An 18,081-nucleotide genomic window follows, 5' to 3' on the forward strand; every position below is an offset into this window, starting at 1 on the left:
CCTGAATCATATTCTCTGGTATTATTAAAACCAGCATGGAGGATCAACAGAAACCCAAAAGACATACAGTGCTGTACACCACATCTAAAGTGGAATAAAGCATTTTGATATAATCATAATGTACCAATATAAGAGTTGGCATACATGTTTATGGCCTTCTGATGTCTTGGAACTACCATTTCATACTCATCTCATATCGTCCTACCACCAGTTGTTATTAGCCATTTTAAATCAGTCCAAAAATAGCCACAGAGAGATAGGTGTAGTAAGGTACGGTGTTGTTGCTGAAGGATAAACCATAAACAAGGCTCATATAAGAGCTAATAATGCATTATACCTCTTGACTGTAATCAGTGTTACTCTGTGTTTCCTTCCCACTCTCAAATGTGTCACAATTTGATGTAATCAGCCACCTCTCGGAAATGAGAAAGACGTGAAATTCGTCTTGAAAGTATTTCTGACATAAAACTCAGATTTTCGTTTTTTTAGCTAACATTCAACTCGAAGATGTGAAGTACCCACTCGTTATTTTTAATGTACAAAAGTCCCCCCACCCCCCAAAGAAAGACAGAAGGACTCAGCTTGATGACTCTGCTAACGCATTGCGGCCGCCTGTGTCCAACTGAGTAAGTCTACTAAGAGGCCCAGAGACACTGACAGAGACTGGGCCCTTATTAGACTTTCAGCATCGTGTGAGAGGAAGTCTCACTTATTTCAAGAGAAAAGCCTTATTATGGTCCAGGGAAAAGCATCAGTTTTGTCAGAGAGAAGAGGATTTTTTCAGAAGACTTGGTACGATCATTGAATAGGGTATTATCATTCTATATCTCAATAAGGTCGACATCCGAATTCCTTAGCGATTATCCTTATACTTATTCTTATTAAGCGGCTAAGAACAGTACAAATATATGTCCATCTCTATGGATGATAAGGCCTTAATTATGCAATCATAGCCGTTCCTTGATAATCCCAAATTAAATTCTACGCAGGACATTCTTGCTGGCTAGGGACTTAACATGATTGATATTATATTAATGGCGTTTGAAAGGGCATTGTTCTTTAGTGGAATGTCAGTTGCATATTTTCAAGCACGAGTCAGCATCAGTTCAGCCTCCCTGCTGAGCCTGCCAGGGGTGAAGCCAGCAAGACATGCATTGTTGTAAGAGGAAATAGAACATGGCACGAGATGTGGATCCCTACCCCTCTTCACCATCTCATGCTTAGCAATAATAATAATAATAATAATAATTATTATTATTATAAGAATAAGAATACGAATAAGAATAAGAATAAGAATAAAAAGAATACATAAATATACATAAATAATAAATATACATAAATAATAATAATAATAATAATAATAATAACTTGAATTTATATAGCGCCTTTCAGGGGACCCAAGGTCGCTTTACAGAGATACAGGAAAATAACAAAAACACTCAGACAAACACTCAGACAAACAACAACAACAACAACAACAACAACAACAACAGAACTAGGGGCCAAAGGCCTTGGCAAACAGGTGGGACTTGAGGGCTGTTTTAAAGGTGTCGGGAACCAATCAAAATGTTCAGACATTATTGCAACCGACGAAATGTAGACGATATTAGAGAAAATATGACAAAATAAGGCCTCTAAATATACGTACATGGCTGGGTTCAATGGCCAAGATCAGCAGTGTAATCAAATGAGAATTCACCACTCACTTCCTGGAAGTGAATTGGGCTGTGATTGAATGGCGAGACATGTGCTGTTTGGGGTCAGACAGCTCAGACATTTTTATCTAACATAAACCCACAGGGACTGAACCCTCCACAAACACAAAGATAGACAAACACACACACACACACACACACACACACCTTAGAACGCAGGTGTAGAAGCCATTGTCCTCCAGCTCAGCGGAGCGGAACCAGACGGAGTCGTCCTCTTTGCTGAGGCGATGGCCGGAGAAGATGATAGGCTCCTCAGAGTCCCCTTTGTTTTTGTACCAGATGAGGCGCAGCTTGGCACTCTGGGCCATGGAGTAGTTGGTCCTGATGTAACTGTAGAAGAGAGCACACTTCACCCTCACCGGTTCCCCCGCTAGGACCCGATACCTCTTCAGGTCCACCGACCAATCGATGCAGCCATCCACTGTGGAGGAAGCACCAACGAAAATCAGGTTAGAACACTAGTATGCATTTGTATCTCGGGAAGCACCTCACTCCGAGTGGTTTTTAGGATTAGGAGTGGTCGTTTGAGTATGTAGACTAAAACTAGGAGAAATCTCATGCTATCCTACATAACTACCCCGGCCCAAGAGCATAATGGATCCATACACAATGGCTACTAGACCTACGGTAGGGTCAAATTCAAATGAAACACGTGAAGTATTATCACGTTGCATTAGGTTGTTCCATCTCATCTCATAGTCATCTCCTCTTTTCCCATCTGCGTTCTACATTTGCGTTGTAAAATGGAGGGCTCTTCGAGCTTCTTTTCAAGACATTTCAAGTTCTGCTCTGCAATTTGCAGCCACCCTCTTGTCTCTATTCGTGTTATGTTCTATTCGTCTAGGTGAGTAGAGGGGAGAAAAGCTACAGGGGCCCGTAATGACGAGTCAATCAAGATTCCCGTAATGCTCGTGTGCTCTTGGACCCGTGACACAGGGTGAAAGAAGGAAGCAAAGAAGGTCATTTGACTGACGTAGCCACTGTCAGACTAATACAGCGTTATTTAGAGTTAGCTGCTGAGAAAGAAAGGTTGGAGCAGCGCTTGAATACAGTTGCAGTAAGAACACTTCTATCTATATCTTTTTATTCATTGTCTTATTATGTTGTTGAATGTTTATCTATTTATTTTATATATATATGTATCTATTCTTGACATTTTATTTTTATTTTTTTATTACTATCCTTCTTTTTTCTGTATCTTTTTAATGCTATACGTAAAGCACTTTGAATTGCCCCTGTTGTATTAAATGTGCTATACAAATAAACTTGCCATGCCTTGCCATCTCTTATTGTCTCACCTACTTAACAAGTTTAGTGCAAAAGGTGGTGAATGAAGTCACAGAAATTGTCAACATCCTAGTGTGTAAAAAATTCATAAATGATGATGCTTCATTTTGTAGCCAAAGTATTGTTCCTAGGTAAATACCACATAAAACACTTGTTGAACACAATACAGTAAGTCGCTCTGGATACTTATAGGAGCTTTTGATAAATGTACATTTAGAAACTGATGCCTTAAGAGTCAAGGTAAATAGGGCCCAATACACTCTTATTAACACATTCAGTTCATTTAAACTTACGGGTGTGACAAACTTGAATTAAGTTGTCACCAACATTTCAACTGTATTTTCAACATTTCACCTGTATCTTCAAAATGATGTGTGAGTGTGGGGGACAGCCCCATTATGAAGCCAACATGTTGGGTCAGCCCAAACAGTTCTATGGCTGGTTTAACACACTCAAGTCATAACAGCCACTGACTCGATTGGCATACAGTAAGTACTATGAGTAGGTATGGCTAACTGTATGCTGGCTGCTGAGCTAAGAGATGTGGATTTGGTGTTTATGTGGTTGCATATACAGTAAGTCCAATTATAGAAGTGTATACACACAGCTGCCAGGTAATATGTCACCCCTGCTCTATGTCCCCATAAATATTGTTTTACATTCCAAAACTGTCTACTGTAATTTGTGTTGAGGTCTGCCACTTACTCTGATTTACAGTATAGTTTTTGTTGTATACATTTGCTCCGATAATTTTTTGTCATGCCAGGTTGAAATTAATTCCAAACAGAGCCATTCAATAACATTTGAAGAGGGAAAGTGATATCCATCAAGTGTGAGAGAAGATGCAGGCTGGGGGTTGGATAGGTGTGTGTGTGTGTGTGTGTGTGTGTATGTGTGTGTGTGTGTGTGTGGTACTTGATGTACCCTGAGTTTAAGGGGCTAATACGTGTGAAGATGCAGTAGTACAGACAGTAGCAGCACACATTAGTTCGGTCTGTTAGGTTGTTAGGTTAATGCCTTATCTTATCTTTCAGACAGAGCACAGGTTACACATTACATAAACAGGCGCCGGGGAAGCAGCCATATGTTGCCCTGAGTCACAGAGAATGCATTTTCCTGAATGCCACACATACACACGCACGCACGCACGCGCACACGCGCACACACGCACACACGCACACACACACAAACACACACACACACACACACACACACACACACACACACACACACACACAGAGTGTAAGACAAGACACAGAGGGGCTGTCATACAGCATATGAGCTCTTTAGCGGCATGTGCTTCAAACCTCCCAGCTCCTAAGCTCAACACAGTACCAAAATCCATTGTAAAATCCATTGTAGATCTGGGCACCTGGTGCAATAATAATAGCTTGACCTGGCTGCTGCACACTGGCCAAGTCTATCATGAAGCAGTATAGCAATTTCAGCCCTGACAGCTGAGAGAGGAAAAAAAGTCAATGTCAGAGCTACAGCCCACCAAATACTTTGTGCTGATGTGCAATTTCAGTCGCGACTTGCATTTGATAGCATGTTTATTATTTTTCTAAAAAATGTGAATGAATAGCTTTCAGTGGACATGTATCTTTACACAGGTATAAATAGGGACCAGGGGGTGCGCAGTCATTTCAATATGACTCCCTGAAATGAGTAACACTTTGGCACAGACAAAACCAATCTTATCAGAGGGAAATAAATATGGAAATGTACAGAGGGTTACGGCCCCCGCCACTGCGATTGCTCTGGAGAGGCAGTTTATCAACGCACAACTTGTAGGGCATTTTAAATAAATCGACTTGACCACTGAGGCCCTTCCAGACCACAAAACGGATTTGAATTTATTTGCCTTGTCACACCCATAAACACTATGTAAGGGATATTTGATAGGGTATCACACTGTTTTGTTTTCAAGTCTGGAGAATTTGAATATGGCGACGGCACATATCATAAATCAGGTTCCCTCGTGATGCAGTGAGACTGCTGAGTTAAGGCATGTGGGAGAGTATATTGTACACAAGCAGTACAGTGCCTTACTATAGAGGGAAATATTGTCAAAAATGTGTCTTTCCTCAAAATGTATGCTACATCTTTAAAATATGTATTGTAGCCACAATCCTTGAGATCCTATTCCCTAATACTTGTGATGGTATGAATGTTTTTTATTTTAATTGTTTTACAAACCATAGCCTGGCAATCAATACATATCTACAGATCTACTGTACTGTACCTACTGTACTGTACATTTCAGTCTACAGTGTGTGATCTTTGTTTACTGAATCCAACAGTGTGACATGATAATCATTATTAACTGTATAGCCGTGAGGTTTGGTTAGCACATTATTGTGAGCTTTGTCTGGTATGTTATTGAACAACTTTCCAGGCTAGATATTTCACAATTAAAACACCTAGTCTACACTTTCACTCATAATCATCATTATCAGGTTTGCCAGTATGGGTCATTAGTCAGTGTATATCAATACATCATTGGTGCATTATAGTCATCACTTAAGGTAATTAGTTTACCTCATGAATAGTGTTCTATTAATTCAGCCAACACATCAATGAACATCAATAGTAACATAGTCCTATTCATTTGAAATGACACTGTACATCACATAGCCTCATAGGGCTTTAGCTATGGCACAAAACCAGTTTCTTCTCACAAGCTTGCTCATAGGTTTGGAGCTTGGCAGCCACGATGTGATACTGTAGATTTACAACAAAAGCATGAAACAGCTAAAGACAAAATGATGTCCAGGGGGAAAACGCATGAAAAAATGAAGGAAAATAAATCTTTTTACACTTGTTACTCTGTACAAAATGTTTTATAATAATTGGAAATGATGGTCAATAGCAAAAATCCAAAGCGATTCTGCTATGACTTTAATGTGGAAAACCAGCCACCAATCCATTTTCTACATGCTCAAATGCTTTTTAATTTGAACTCTTTGTATGAGGTCTCGGACAAAAAAAAATCAGGTCAAAATAACACAATCAGATGATAATGATATTGAAATTAGGATGGCAGTCTTGTCACATGAGGGACAAAAATGACATTTTCTGAGGGGCGTTTTGTAATGAGAAGGAATGAGTTTCATTTCATATTTGGCCTGAAACAAATTGTCCTATTCATTTACTGCAATAATCAGGAAAGGAATGGATGAAAAATAAAAAACAAGGATGGAGGAAGAAGCCAACATTCCCTTTACTGGATCACCTTGTTTATTGGAATGAATCCTGCAGTCCATTACCGGAGCATCAATACATAACTGTTCCAGAGCCAGAAAAAGAAAGAGCGATGGTGGAGTGGAGACAGATCGGAGAAAACAACACAATATTTAAATCAACCCGGCAAGACAACTGATGAATGTCCCTATAACTGGCAGCTTAAGACTCTGCTTAATTCAAAGTGCTGTAGTAATCAAACGCACACAAAGGACAGTAATTGCCTGGAGTTGATTTCTGTTGACAGAAATAGATTTGTATTGTGGCCCTCCCCAACATGCTGTTTGTCATTCTGCTATGCTTTGCTTTTCTACAAGCCCTTATAGAGGCAGACACAAAACCCCGGCTCTCCATCCTCTGTGTCACTCTGCGCTCCCTTTCACTGCTGACATGCTAGAGAACATCCTGGCTGTATCAACATAGTTTCCAACCGAATACATTCTGGGGGATCATTTCTGCAGACCAAAAAATATGTTCTGTGTCCAAGTGGCTATAACAGTGTTGTCAGCCTGTGGTGCTGTAAGATATGTAAAAAAACGAAAGATACGTAGTGTGAGAATTACATGAATTCCAAGTTACGTGAATTAGGACTTACGTGGTGGTTAGGCAGTATCAGGCATTAACTTTGAGTGGTTACAGTTAGGGTAAGTTGTCAGGGGACGGCATTAGCAAATATTAGCATAAGCAGCGATAATTGGCAAGAATTACCCTCACCCCCCCAAAAAGTGCCTCAAGCGTGGTTTAAACCAGCAACGTTCAGGTTGCATGTCGAGCAGTTCATGAATACAACCTTGGAATAACCTGGTCTATTCACACTTGTTATGTTCATAAAGGCTTTCGCCAACAGTCTCTCCACTCCACAAACGTCGGGCACGTTGCCTCTCTTAAACCATCACCCTGTGAGGAACTCAATCCATCCTGTGTTGTGTGTGTTCAACCCCTCATTTGTCACAGTACCAGTGGAGTGTGCAGCAGAGGAGTCGGGACATTTGTCAGTTCTAAGGTCCGTGGTGTTCCGCCGTCTCCCCCCTCCTCCTCTCGTTTCCCCTTCCTTCCCTCCCTCCCTCTTCCTCCTTTTCCTCCCTCCAACGCGTATGCACAGTACTTGGCTGGGAGCCAGCCCCGTCTCCTAGTGCAGGTTGCTTTATTTTTGCTTGTCATTAATAAAGAGAAGTGGCCTGCACCTGGCTACTGACAGGCCCCCGCTGAGACACGCCAAAGAGAGAGAGAGAGAGAGAGAGAGAGAGAGAGAGAGAGAGAGAGAGAGAGAGAGAGAGAGAGAGAGAGAGAGAGAGGGAGTGAGAGAGGGAGAGAGCCGGATGGATAGACTGGGCGCTTAATGAACTAGTTCAAACCACATTGTCATGTTGCTCTGGATGGCCTGCCATTTCTTCCCCGTTACTGATGTTTCCTCTCCTCACCGTGAATCACAGTTAGAGTGACATTTGCCTCTGACAGCCAATCACGCCAGCCAACAGAGCCCTTAGCAGTGAGACCCAAGGATTGGAGCACACTGAGGACTTTCAACCCCATCCCCCCCACTCCCAATTCAGTCCTTCTGTTAGGCTAGGCAGACGGCAACACGAATAATTTAGTTGTTTTCATTTGAGGATTTTATTTCAATAGGTGGGGTATTTACTGAAAACACATTCATCAGGTACGACTAGTGTACAGTTCAGAAGATTGTAAACTAGCCCTACCTAGCCCACCAGCAGCATGTCTCTCTAAAATATACACCAGCACCTAAAATAAACTCCATCGTCCACTATGAAAATGCTTAACACCTGTAAAAAGCCCTCTGCGAATCGATAGCATACATTATGCCTATGGGCACATCTTAATCTATCTGAAATCCTCTTGACACTATGTCAATAAACTAACCATTTGAAAGATAACAAGGGATTAATGTTTGTTCCCTCTCACCTCCCCCTCCCTGCTGCCCAGCGCTGACATCACCTGCACACTTCACAAGGCTAACACCCAAGAAGCTTAAAGGTGTCACTTTGTGTGGGGAGAGAGTGGGTCATGTTAGACGGCTTTTATGTCATCTACGGTGCTTAAGATAAAATACAATGTGCCAACATACAGTCAATATGGCGCCGTATTTATGAAGAGTGTTTACCGGCTCCCCTGATCAACCCTCTCAGTCACATAATTCTGCTGTCTATTAATGATGGAAGAATGAAATATCCCTGGTTCCTTCAAATCCATGCTTCAATTACGCCAGCTCGTATTAATCACCGCAAAGCTGAGCTGAAATAGATGAATCCAATAAATTCTTCAAATATTTGATGTGTCAAAAATAATCAAATTGCTGCAGCAAATTGGTCTCAGATGCTGAACACAGAAAGCAGATGCCGATGATCTTGAAATGCCTGACATAAAATAATATTTACAGGGAACATGTCAAGAACATTGTCAAGAAGATTTTTTCCAGTTTAATTTACGGCGTATACACAGGGTTAAGGTCTTCCAAGTGCGCAGAGTTAGTTCCACTGCTCTGCACTTCTCAAATCTGAATCCAAGTAGTCGCTGGGTTTGTCAATGCCATGTGTGTTTTGAAGCGGTGGTCTTGGAGGGACGGAGCAATATCAGCATCCTGGCAACTGCGGCAGAGCGGAGTCACCTTGCTACCCGCTGCTTCTGCTGCAGCCTCCTCGACGCACATTGACCTCGCTAACATAACCTGCCCATGCCAACCAGGCAATGTCTCGGTATTATTCATTAAATATTACTTGATTAAAACAACTGTGACCAGTGACCACTGTGTCTATGATCTTATATGGTCAGTTGGTCTGTCAGTTGTTGGGGAGGTGATCTCAAGTGCATAAATAAATACATAATTGGAGAGCATACATGTACAGTAGTATACCCTTGTGCCTTGACACTTAACATCAACCAAGGATGTCTAGTGAACATGATGGATTTTAAAATTAATGATACGATGTTGAATTTATGGGCAAAATAATAGCCCTGGTACTGTAGCATTTGTTTTGGCCCACTGTAGTGAGGTTCCATGGTGCCATGCTTCAATGTCCTCATTAGCTAGCTGGTTCTCATGAGACGTTTGATTTTCTGTTGGAGCTGGAGCCGGGGCTGGTGCCAAACACTCTCAGAGAGAGCTCTTTCATATGTGGCCAGCCCTCATAATTCAAGGACAATTTAACATTGCCCCGCAGGCACAGTCACAACTTTAACCAACATGTCCAGCAGAAAGCTTTCAGACGTTTTTTTTTCTTCTGTAAAATATTTTACCATGAGCTAGCTAACCTTGACCACAATGAGGGAAAGTTTGACACACCAAGAAATTGAGCTAGAAATCGAGCTAGTTACCGTACACATCAACCACAGATCATGATGGATCATGTTTCGGACCCATCCATTAACCATTGTGCAGAGTGCGACACTTTTCCTATCCCTATCAGTAGGGATTTCATGCTCAATATGAATGAAAAATGTCTGAATCACAGTCCAGTCCCTTTTTTTTGATCAAAACTTCTTTGCATCAAAGGAGCGCAACCCCTTTCTCGTACTAATTACCTCACCGAGGATTGTACTTTATTTACATAGCTAATTTCTCACAGCTAAATACTATTCCATATCTATTTAGTGCTGACAAACACTGTGTGAGTGTCTGTGCACCTGTTTCCCTTCTTTTCGCAAGTTAATGAGAAAACGAGCCGGCCTAATTACCCAGCTCCCAGCGGACGCTCCCGAGTTTACACTGATCAAAACAAATAAGACTCTCCTGGTATCTCTCGAGATCATTCAGGGAGATTTAAAAAACTAACCACAGTTCTCGGGTCGACCACTGCTATGTTCTTTGCACGCACCAGATTATTAACACTTCTAAAGGTGTTCCAAGAAACATTTTCTCTATGGATCTATATGTTTGTACGCTCTCTTGTTCTGACATGTCTGTCTGTAATGAATGAAAAAAACATAAACATTCAATTACAGCAAATAACCTCGGCTGTTAAATGATTACACTGTCATTTACTGTATAATACAGTGTGTATACAGCATTAGAGCAAACGTGAGTTAGAAGGAATCCACTGCCATAGCACTGTGGCAATTACCAAAGGTGTTGGGGATGTGCCAGGCTGACGGCTCACGGCTGTTAGGCCCTGCTGTTTATACCAGGGGGACAGGATGTGTCATAGTGATGACACGCACTGTAGTGATGGGCTAGCAACGGAGGAATAGTGACAGAGAGGGGGAGAGACAGAGTGAGAGAGAGAAAGAGAGAGAGAGAGAGAGAGAGAGAGAGGGAGAGAGTGTGAAAGCGGGGAGTGGAGAGGGAAAGAAACATGGACAGAGAGGAGAAAAGAGACTGAGAGACAAGGAGACAGAGAGAAAGGCAAATAGAGGTGGACCAAGGGAGGAAAGACATGACAAATGGGAAACAAAAAATTAGAGAGAGAGAGAGAAGGAGAGAGAGAGAAGGGGGGTGAGAAGGGGTGTGTGAGAAGGGGGTGAGAAGGTGAGAGGGACAGTGGTGTGAGGGAGCCACGGCAAGTGGCCGGATAAAAGGAAATTATGGAGGGAAAGGGGGAAGGGAGGGATAGAGGGAGGATAGGGGAGTCTCGGAGGGCAGTTCTGAGTGGGAACAGATGGACTGGTTCCACCTCCTCATCAGCATCAGGCCTCCATGGCATTCCCCCACCAAAGCTTCTGCAGTGAACACCTCAGTGCTGCCTGTGCCCATGGCCATGCTTGTGTGCCTGTGTCTGTGTTGCCTCCAGACATAGCCACGTCCTCTATTAGCTCCTCTACACAGCTATGCTACAGCCCTGACAGCTCTGACAGCGGAGGAGAGAAGTAAAAGGCCTCCAGTGGAGATTAACTTCTGCATTACACATTACTCCATAGGCTGGTCATCCACACATAACACAATAAGGTGCACCTGCGACTGAATACATCTACCTCCCCCCAGCACTGACAGTGGTTGACTCTCCCTGTTGACATAGGTGACATCCATCTCCAGTGGCCTGCTGAAAACACAGTCTGTTGCAATGCAATGCAAGCAGTGGTGTAGAGATTTCGCCGGATAAAAAACCCCAATACAAAGGAGGAGCCATAAGCTATAAGCGACACACTCTCCGAGCAATAGCAATTATAGACATGGAGAAGATGTGGCTTTTGGAGGTAAAGAAGAGCTTTACAGGTAGGGGGGGGGGGAACCTGCCTCTTAATTTCTGATGGCATCTGGGAGAAGACTTGCACACGGTGCAGTTACAGTAGGATCAGATAACTTTTCTCCCTCTCTCAGCTGGAAAGCATCCGTCATCAGGCTTTTGTCGAAGTAGAGGGAGCACGGACGGGCTGAAAGGTTTTGTCAGCTATCAGATAAGACTGCAGCTGTATTCCAGCCCCGTCATTCAGCATCAATAAAACATTCACCCAGCCCCCGACGCCTCCAGACGACTGAGGAGGCCGCTGCCACAGATGTGGTCATAAAAGGAGCCCGGCAGCGACCGAGAGCAAGAGGGCGCGCCGTTATCAGACACTGGCATTTTATCTGCCTGATGCGTCAAGTACCTACACCCCCCCCCCCCCCCCCCCCCCCGGCGCTCGCGCCCCTTCCTAGCCCGCTTACCGTCCTTCTGCGTTCTGTGATGGATGGCACAATTGTATGGTTAGCCTAAGGTGACCTACCTACCTCGCTGACAGGGTTTGGTCTGGGTGCACGAAGGGTGCACAAAGACACACAGAGATAGAGAAGAAAGATAGAATGACAGAAAACAGCACTGTGGACTGTGAACTCACATTCACATACATATATACAGAACATGTTCTACTTAGGCCCACAAAGGATTCGTCAGCTGTACCTTTGGGAGAACCCTTTGTGAAAAATATGTTGGGTTCCATGTAGAACCTCCATGGCAACCCAAAGGGTTCTTTCAAGGGGTTCTCCTAGCTGGACAGCAGGGTAGTAGGAGTGGCAGGAAGGCTGGGGGGAGGCACTTCTATAAACTGTGTTAGTGGTACTTGAATATGCATCTTGACAGCCAAGCCATGCAGGAGGTGAGGCCAGGTGCACTCAGAGGCCAGCAACCAAGCCACTGCCTACTGTCACGCTACAGTGGGCTCGATTTAGCTATTCTATCTATTCTACTCTATTCTATCACACACACACACACACACACACACACACACACACACACACTAACAAAGGTATCAGTACATTGATTTTCCCCACCACAGAATGTGTTGCTCTCTGTCTCCAATCATTCGGAAAAACAATATTTGAAGAGCTCATAATAGGAAGTCATACAGCACTGACAAAGCTGTTTGATTTGTAAAAACAGGCCGGTTTCGACTGTGTTTTAAATACTAGTTCAGGGAAACCTGATACAGTATTTCTTCATTGTTGTGGTAGTAGGTATTACAACAGCTCCAGTGATTGGGCTCTGCACCGTAACCCCTGGCTCCCTGCTGCAGTTGTGTGGCGGAGCCGAACGGTGGTTCGGTCCGTGGCACGCCCGGCGGGACTGGCACGCACAGACTGGCGCTGGACGCCCAGGGCCCACATGGGACCCTAACCCTACAAGAACATCCATCTTGACTGGCACCTGGTCTCAGGGAGCCCGCCACACAGACAGCGGGGCAGGCTGGTAATGGTCTGTGGGCTGAGGCACAGGCAGGAAGCAGGAAACAGCACAGGGAGCTGGGGAATAGAGTCTCCAACAACAACACTACTGGGCGCACTGAGCAAGAAAGACATCCGCCTCCTGTATCTAAATGTCTACACAGGCAAGAGTGGAGAATGTCATATAATATGTGTGTGAGACAGGGGGGGAGGCTCGTGGAGGTAGAAATCGCAGGACAGGCTCAATGATGATTGTAATGGAATGAAGGAGGGGGATTTGATACCATTCTTCATTTCATTCTGTGCAGTCTGTACAATAAGGCCATCCTCTGATTTCTACCTTCACCAGCCTCCACTAGTGTTTCAAGTTCTTAGTGTTTTTCGAGGTCTCCCTTGAGAAAGAAGCAATTTTTTACCCCATAGGGACTTCCTGGAGAGATACAAAATATAATGTACATCCTTTGTTTAGATGTAGATGTGTAGATGTTATCATGCTACTCTATTTGGTTAACTGAACACCTCAGGGTAATGGAGGTAGGACAGATTATGCTGATAACATTTAAAACATTGTGAAACAAAGTGTTAGCTGAAGTTCAGATCCATTTACTACCCTACATTAAAGACACGCGGGTAAAAGGGACCGCACGAGGTGAATGGATAGCCCCTAAAAAAAAGCCTTCAGCACGAAACAAGTGCAACTTTATGAACTATGTAAGCAGAGCAAAGTCACTGTGAAATAGGCTAATCACATCGGGGATGACTTCCCTTTACATGACCACCTTTATGTTGATGAAATATGCATAGGAGGAGGAAAGTCAGATGTCTTTTTTCCTGCGGTTGAACAGCGCTGCTTACTTAGCATAGCCCAACGTCTTGACCCATTTACCTGATCAAAGCGAGGGACTGCTTGTAGCTGACTGTGATGAACACAAGAAGACAAAAAGGAGGAGAGGAAAGAATCTAATCTTCTCCATTCCCCCATGGCCTGACAAGTAATCTATAGTAACTCCATCAACCAAAAGGTATGGACAAAGAAAAACAACAACCCACAACTCAATTACCGGGCCTGCGTGTGACTTGGGTGAGAAACTGTTGAAAATCCCCGTCCGAGGGGAGTTGGTGGTGTTCTTATCGATGCCGTTGGAATTCTCCCCCCTTCCCCTTCCCTCTGTTAGCCTGTCTCCCTCTGGCACTCGCCGTCAGCCACCAAGCTGTCCAAGGTCGTTCTCCAAGTCCTGGAAGCCGCAATTTAGCCGGCGCTTCTGATAATCCGACTGTTTCTCATGTTCCCCTCCGTAACTGCTCTGCTTTCACCTCCCTGCGCTCCGCCGCTGGTCTGCTGCTGTCCCCTCCAGCCCTCCACCACCAGTGTGTTACTGCAAATTAGGGGCCAATTAGTGGCCGAGTGGCTGCTTCCTGTCTCCGCCTGTGTGGGTAGAGCATTAACCAATCAGAGTCTCACAGGGGGCATCTCTGCCCTCTGCAAATGTCAGCTCACCTGCGATTTCTCTGAAACTATACGCCAGTTAGTTATCAATGCTCAAATCTCTCTCTCTCTCTCTCTCTCTCTCTCTCTCTCTCTCTCTCTCTCTCTCTTTATCTCTCTCAAAGTATTATTATAAATAAGTAGTATAAAACCATGAAATATATGGTAATAGATAGTAGTCTGAAATAATATTAAGGCTTTCGGACTGTAAATGTGTTTAGCCATAGGTTTATTCATTATCAAAACAATTACATTACCCATAAAATAAAACCAAATAATGAATCCATTAAAGCACATTTCAATCTAACAACACAAAGACATTTCCCATTAAGTTCCAACGTTGTGTGTTTGAGCACCACATGGAGTGTACCGGTACTGTCTAAGACTTAACGAACTCAACGAATAAGTCATAAAGGAATTCTCACATTATGTTTGTCTTGACAGTTCCACCTCAGGGCTCTGGGCTCCAGCTCAGACAAAGACACGTCTATAAATAATGTGTCTGTTTGCTGCTGCCTCCCTGCTGATGCGTGTCTCCATGACGTGGCAGCGAAAACACCTATTACAGACCCTTGTGTTAGGTCACTCAGGAGCAGCACAGGGTGAAATAGACGGACAGACGGACGTTAGGAGAAGAGAAACTCCTAATCTGTGTCAAAAGATGCCATTGTCATTCCAACTGAATACGAGCCTGACTACTTTGACATGTGGATGGAATGCTTAGAGGCCGCGTATTGAGTTGAATAAGCAGTATAGAGAATTTCAATGGTGGGTGGAAGAAAACTCATCATGTTACTGCCATTCCAATGACCATGTTGAAAATAGCATTGGGGCATTGTGTAGGGCTATACAGTAAAAGAGGACGATTGGTCTTAAATTGAGGTGAAAAGAGGCTTAGAAAGGAGAGAAATGTGTTTCAACGAAGCATCACATTGCTTCACGCCGTGCCTCTCTTGTGCTCTCTCTTCATCCCCTCTTTGGAGGAGCAGGGTTTGTGGTCAGGAGTGGTCACCCTCCAGTCCCCACATGGATTACTGGGAGATGGAGATGCACACACGGGCACCCAGTGGAGAGGGCCCAGGCCTCATCACTCTGTTGTCAGTTACCGTGACAACTCTTAGCAGGCCAGACCAAGTAAGAGAACCAAGCCCCCCCCCCCCCCCCCCTCTAAATCAAATCCCCATCCTGGTTGTCAGCCAAGAGGAGTCCATGTCTCCAGCAGTCCTCAAGAGGACAAGCTGGCTCAAATTATAATCTGTTTCGTTTACAGCATCAGGGGTGTTTGATTGGAGGGAATATCAATCTGTGTGGACAGTGGGGCTGGTCATCATGACATCACAATGAAGAGAAGAGAAGAGAAATCAGACCTTGATGGTCTTTTAATGGCCACACACGGCAGTTTTACACTAAAAGTTTTTAGGTGAACACACACACAAACACAAGCACATGCACTATCTTCGGCGGGTCGCCAGGTGGAAATTGTCCTCTGCCTTTGTAACCCATCCGGGCTGGTGGTATGGTGAACCTGGGGTGAGTTTCCCAAAAGCTTCTTAGCAAACGTGGCAATTTTTCTTGACAATCCAGCACCACAGTAAGAAAGTTGAGATTTTTTCTTACGGGCAATGCTCTGTGTCTTTGTTTGACTACTTGCCAATTGAAACACTTTGCTGTTCAACGACTGATCTGATCCTGGGTCCTAGAGAGAAGTACCACGTTAGCTACAGACCTTTCCTGAAACTCACTCCTGGAAAACTGGCTTTGGGCACTTCATGGTAATGACCTGCTGTACTGCTGAAGGCACAGGGGACCAGCAAAGTGGATCAGACCTCCCTAGGTGGCTGTAGAATTGGAAATTTAGCTAAATTGGCTTTGAATGATGTCTCCTTTAGATACACCTGGGCTGGCCGTAAGGGCAACAGCTCTACAATGAAAGAGCTAACTGTAGTTGCATATAGAGCTAGGAGAGAGGGATAGTATTTGGTCTACATGCTTCATTAAAATGTATTTTAAAAAGAAAATACAACACGAGTTGAATCAAATCCATGTCATTTCATTCTGTGAAGTCCAATGCACCACAGAGCTCTGCTCATCAATGGCATCAAATAGTATATACACACGCAAATGAAATTGTGTTGGGCTGTGTACTTGATTCATTATGCTCTGTAATGAGTTTGTCAACGGAGGCTGGCCCTGCCACCCTGGGAACAAGGCTGCCATCGGGTGATCTATTCATTGTCTGACCTACAGGATATTATTTTCATTAGGACCAGATGACATTTTAATAAAACCCAGGGGTGGATCATTAAGGATGGACAAATTGTTGTTTATCCCGGCCCCCTTATAACGGACACAGATTCTCCTGTGATCTGATTGGCACATCATTAACAGCCAGAGGGGCCTCGGGCCCGCCCGGTGTGGTAACCCCGACGTCGGCGTCGTCTCGGGTGTGTAGATTGTTGAACTGGCTTTTGCCACACGCACAGCGGATGATGGATAGGTGTCGAGCACAGGTCTCCTCAGCATTTGTCTGGCTTTCGTTTAACACCTGTTCACGGTCCATTGTGGATGGCCTACCAAGGCTCCATGGGTCCTGTGCCGCATATCAATGCCGGCATACACAGCTTCTCTCTCTCTCTCTCTCTCCCTCTACCTTTTTCGAAACAATGAGTGGTCACCACAAGTGAACAAAGAAGCCTCTTACCTGCTATTACCATACACTGACTCCTGGACCCCCCCCATCAGTCACAGTCCTTCAAATGTGTAAAGCGTCTACTATTGAAAATGCTTGCATAGAAGTGCTTTGATGTGTCTGTTTCAATTGATGAGTCAACGAGAGTTGACAGACATCAACAACAGACATCCAGGAAACCTCCATACCCTGTTCATCCAGGAAACTAATAATGTATGTAGGAGTTGTGATGAGCACAATTAAGTTCAATTGAAGTGTGTTAACCTCGCAAACGTTGTCAAGGCCGTCACACATGTTATCTCATCCTAATTGTGTTACTATCCTATTATGTAATTAACTCCAACAAGTAACTAAGCAGCCCTGCTGATGATGTTGTTAGGGTGACACAGCAAACTAGTATTTAGAATAACGATGATAGACAGAGTTTTTGACAATAGCTTTTGTCACTTGAAGACATCTTGAAGTGGAAACGCGGTGCTTGGCATTTCAAGTCGTGCCATGCATATTGTTATGGAAAGTGGTTGTGACAACATGTTAATTCAGTCTGCTCCTCCCTAAACGCTGCACATCTACTTAGTCTATCTCCCCTCTCGTCTCCTTTGAAGAGGATGGTGACTGGTAATAGACAGGCGCGTGTGTGTGTGTGTGTGTGTGTGTGTGTGTGTGTGTGTGTGTGTGTGTGTGTGTGTGTGTGTGTGTGTGTGTGTGTGTGTGTGTGTGTGTGTGTGTGACACAGTCTATGTAGAGGACGTAACGTGTGATAATGTGTGTGTTTTTATCACACAGTAGGTCCTACATAGACTGTATACAACAAAAAGGTGGGCATTAAATCATTAAATTCTACATTTTAGAAGGTCAAGAGCTCCTTCTAGGGCTACTGTTAGCTTGAATGAACAACAGTAACCCTACAGTATGTGTAGCACAAGGGAATCTCTCTTGATTAATAATGGTACTGTAACACTAACACTTTTCTGTGGAATCTCAAAGCAACAGTGCAGAGGCCTGTATTATTACCCCCCTTCCTATCCAACCTTATAACATGCAACAAAATATGTCACTTTTGCTGATG

General features: G+C 43.9%; 1 protein-coding gene across 1 annotated transcript in view; it reads right to left on the minus strand.

Annotated features, from left to right (window-relative positions):
• il1rapl2 (interleukin 1 receptor accessory protein-like 2) overlaps positions 1–18,081 on the minus strand; it is a gene marked incomplete at its 5' end in the record, with an annotated part of 180,311 nt that overhangs the window by 87,010 nt on the left and 75,220 nt on the right. Inside the window, one exon of the mRNA XM_080525731.1 lies at positions 1,863–2,136. Coding sequence (XP_080381857.1) covers positions 1,863–2,136 — 274 coding nt within the window. The remainder of the gene's footprint in view (positions 1–1,862; positions 2,137–18,081) is intronic.

The sequence above is a fragment of the Nansenia antarctica genome, assembly GCF_963989245.1.
Source record: "Nansenia antarctica genome assembly, chromosome: 3".
Taxonomy (NCBI): Eukaryota; Metazoa; Chordata; class Actinopteri; order Argentiniformes; family Microstomatidae; genus Nansenia; species Nansenia antarctica.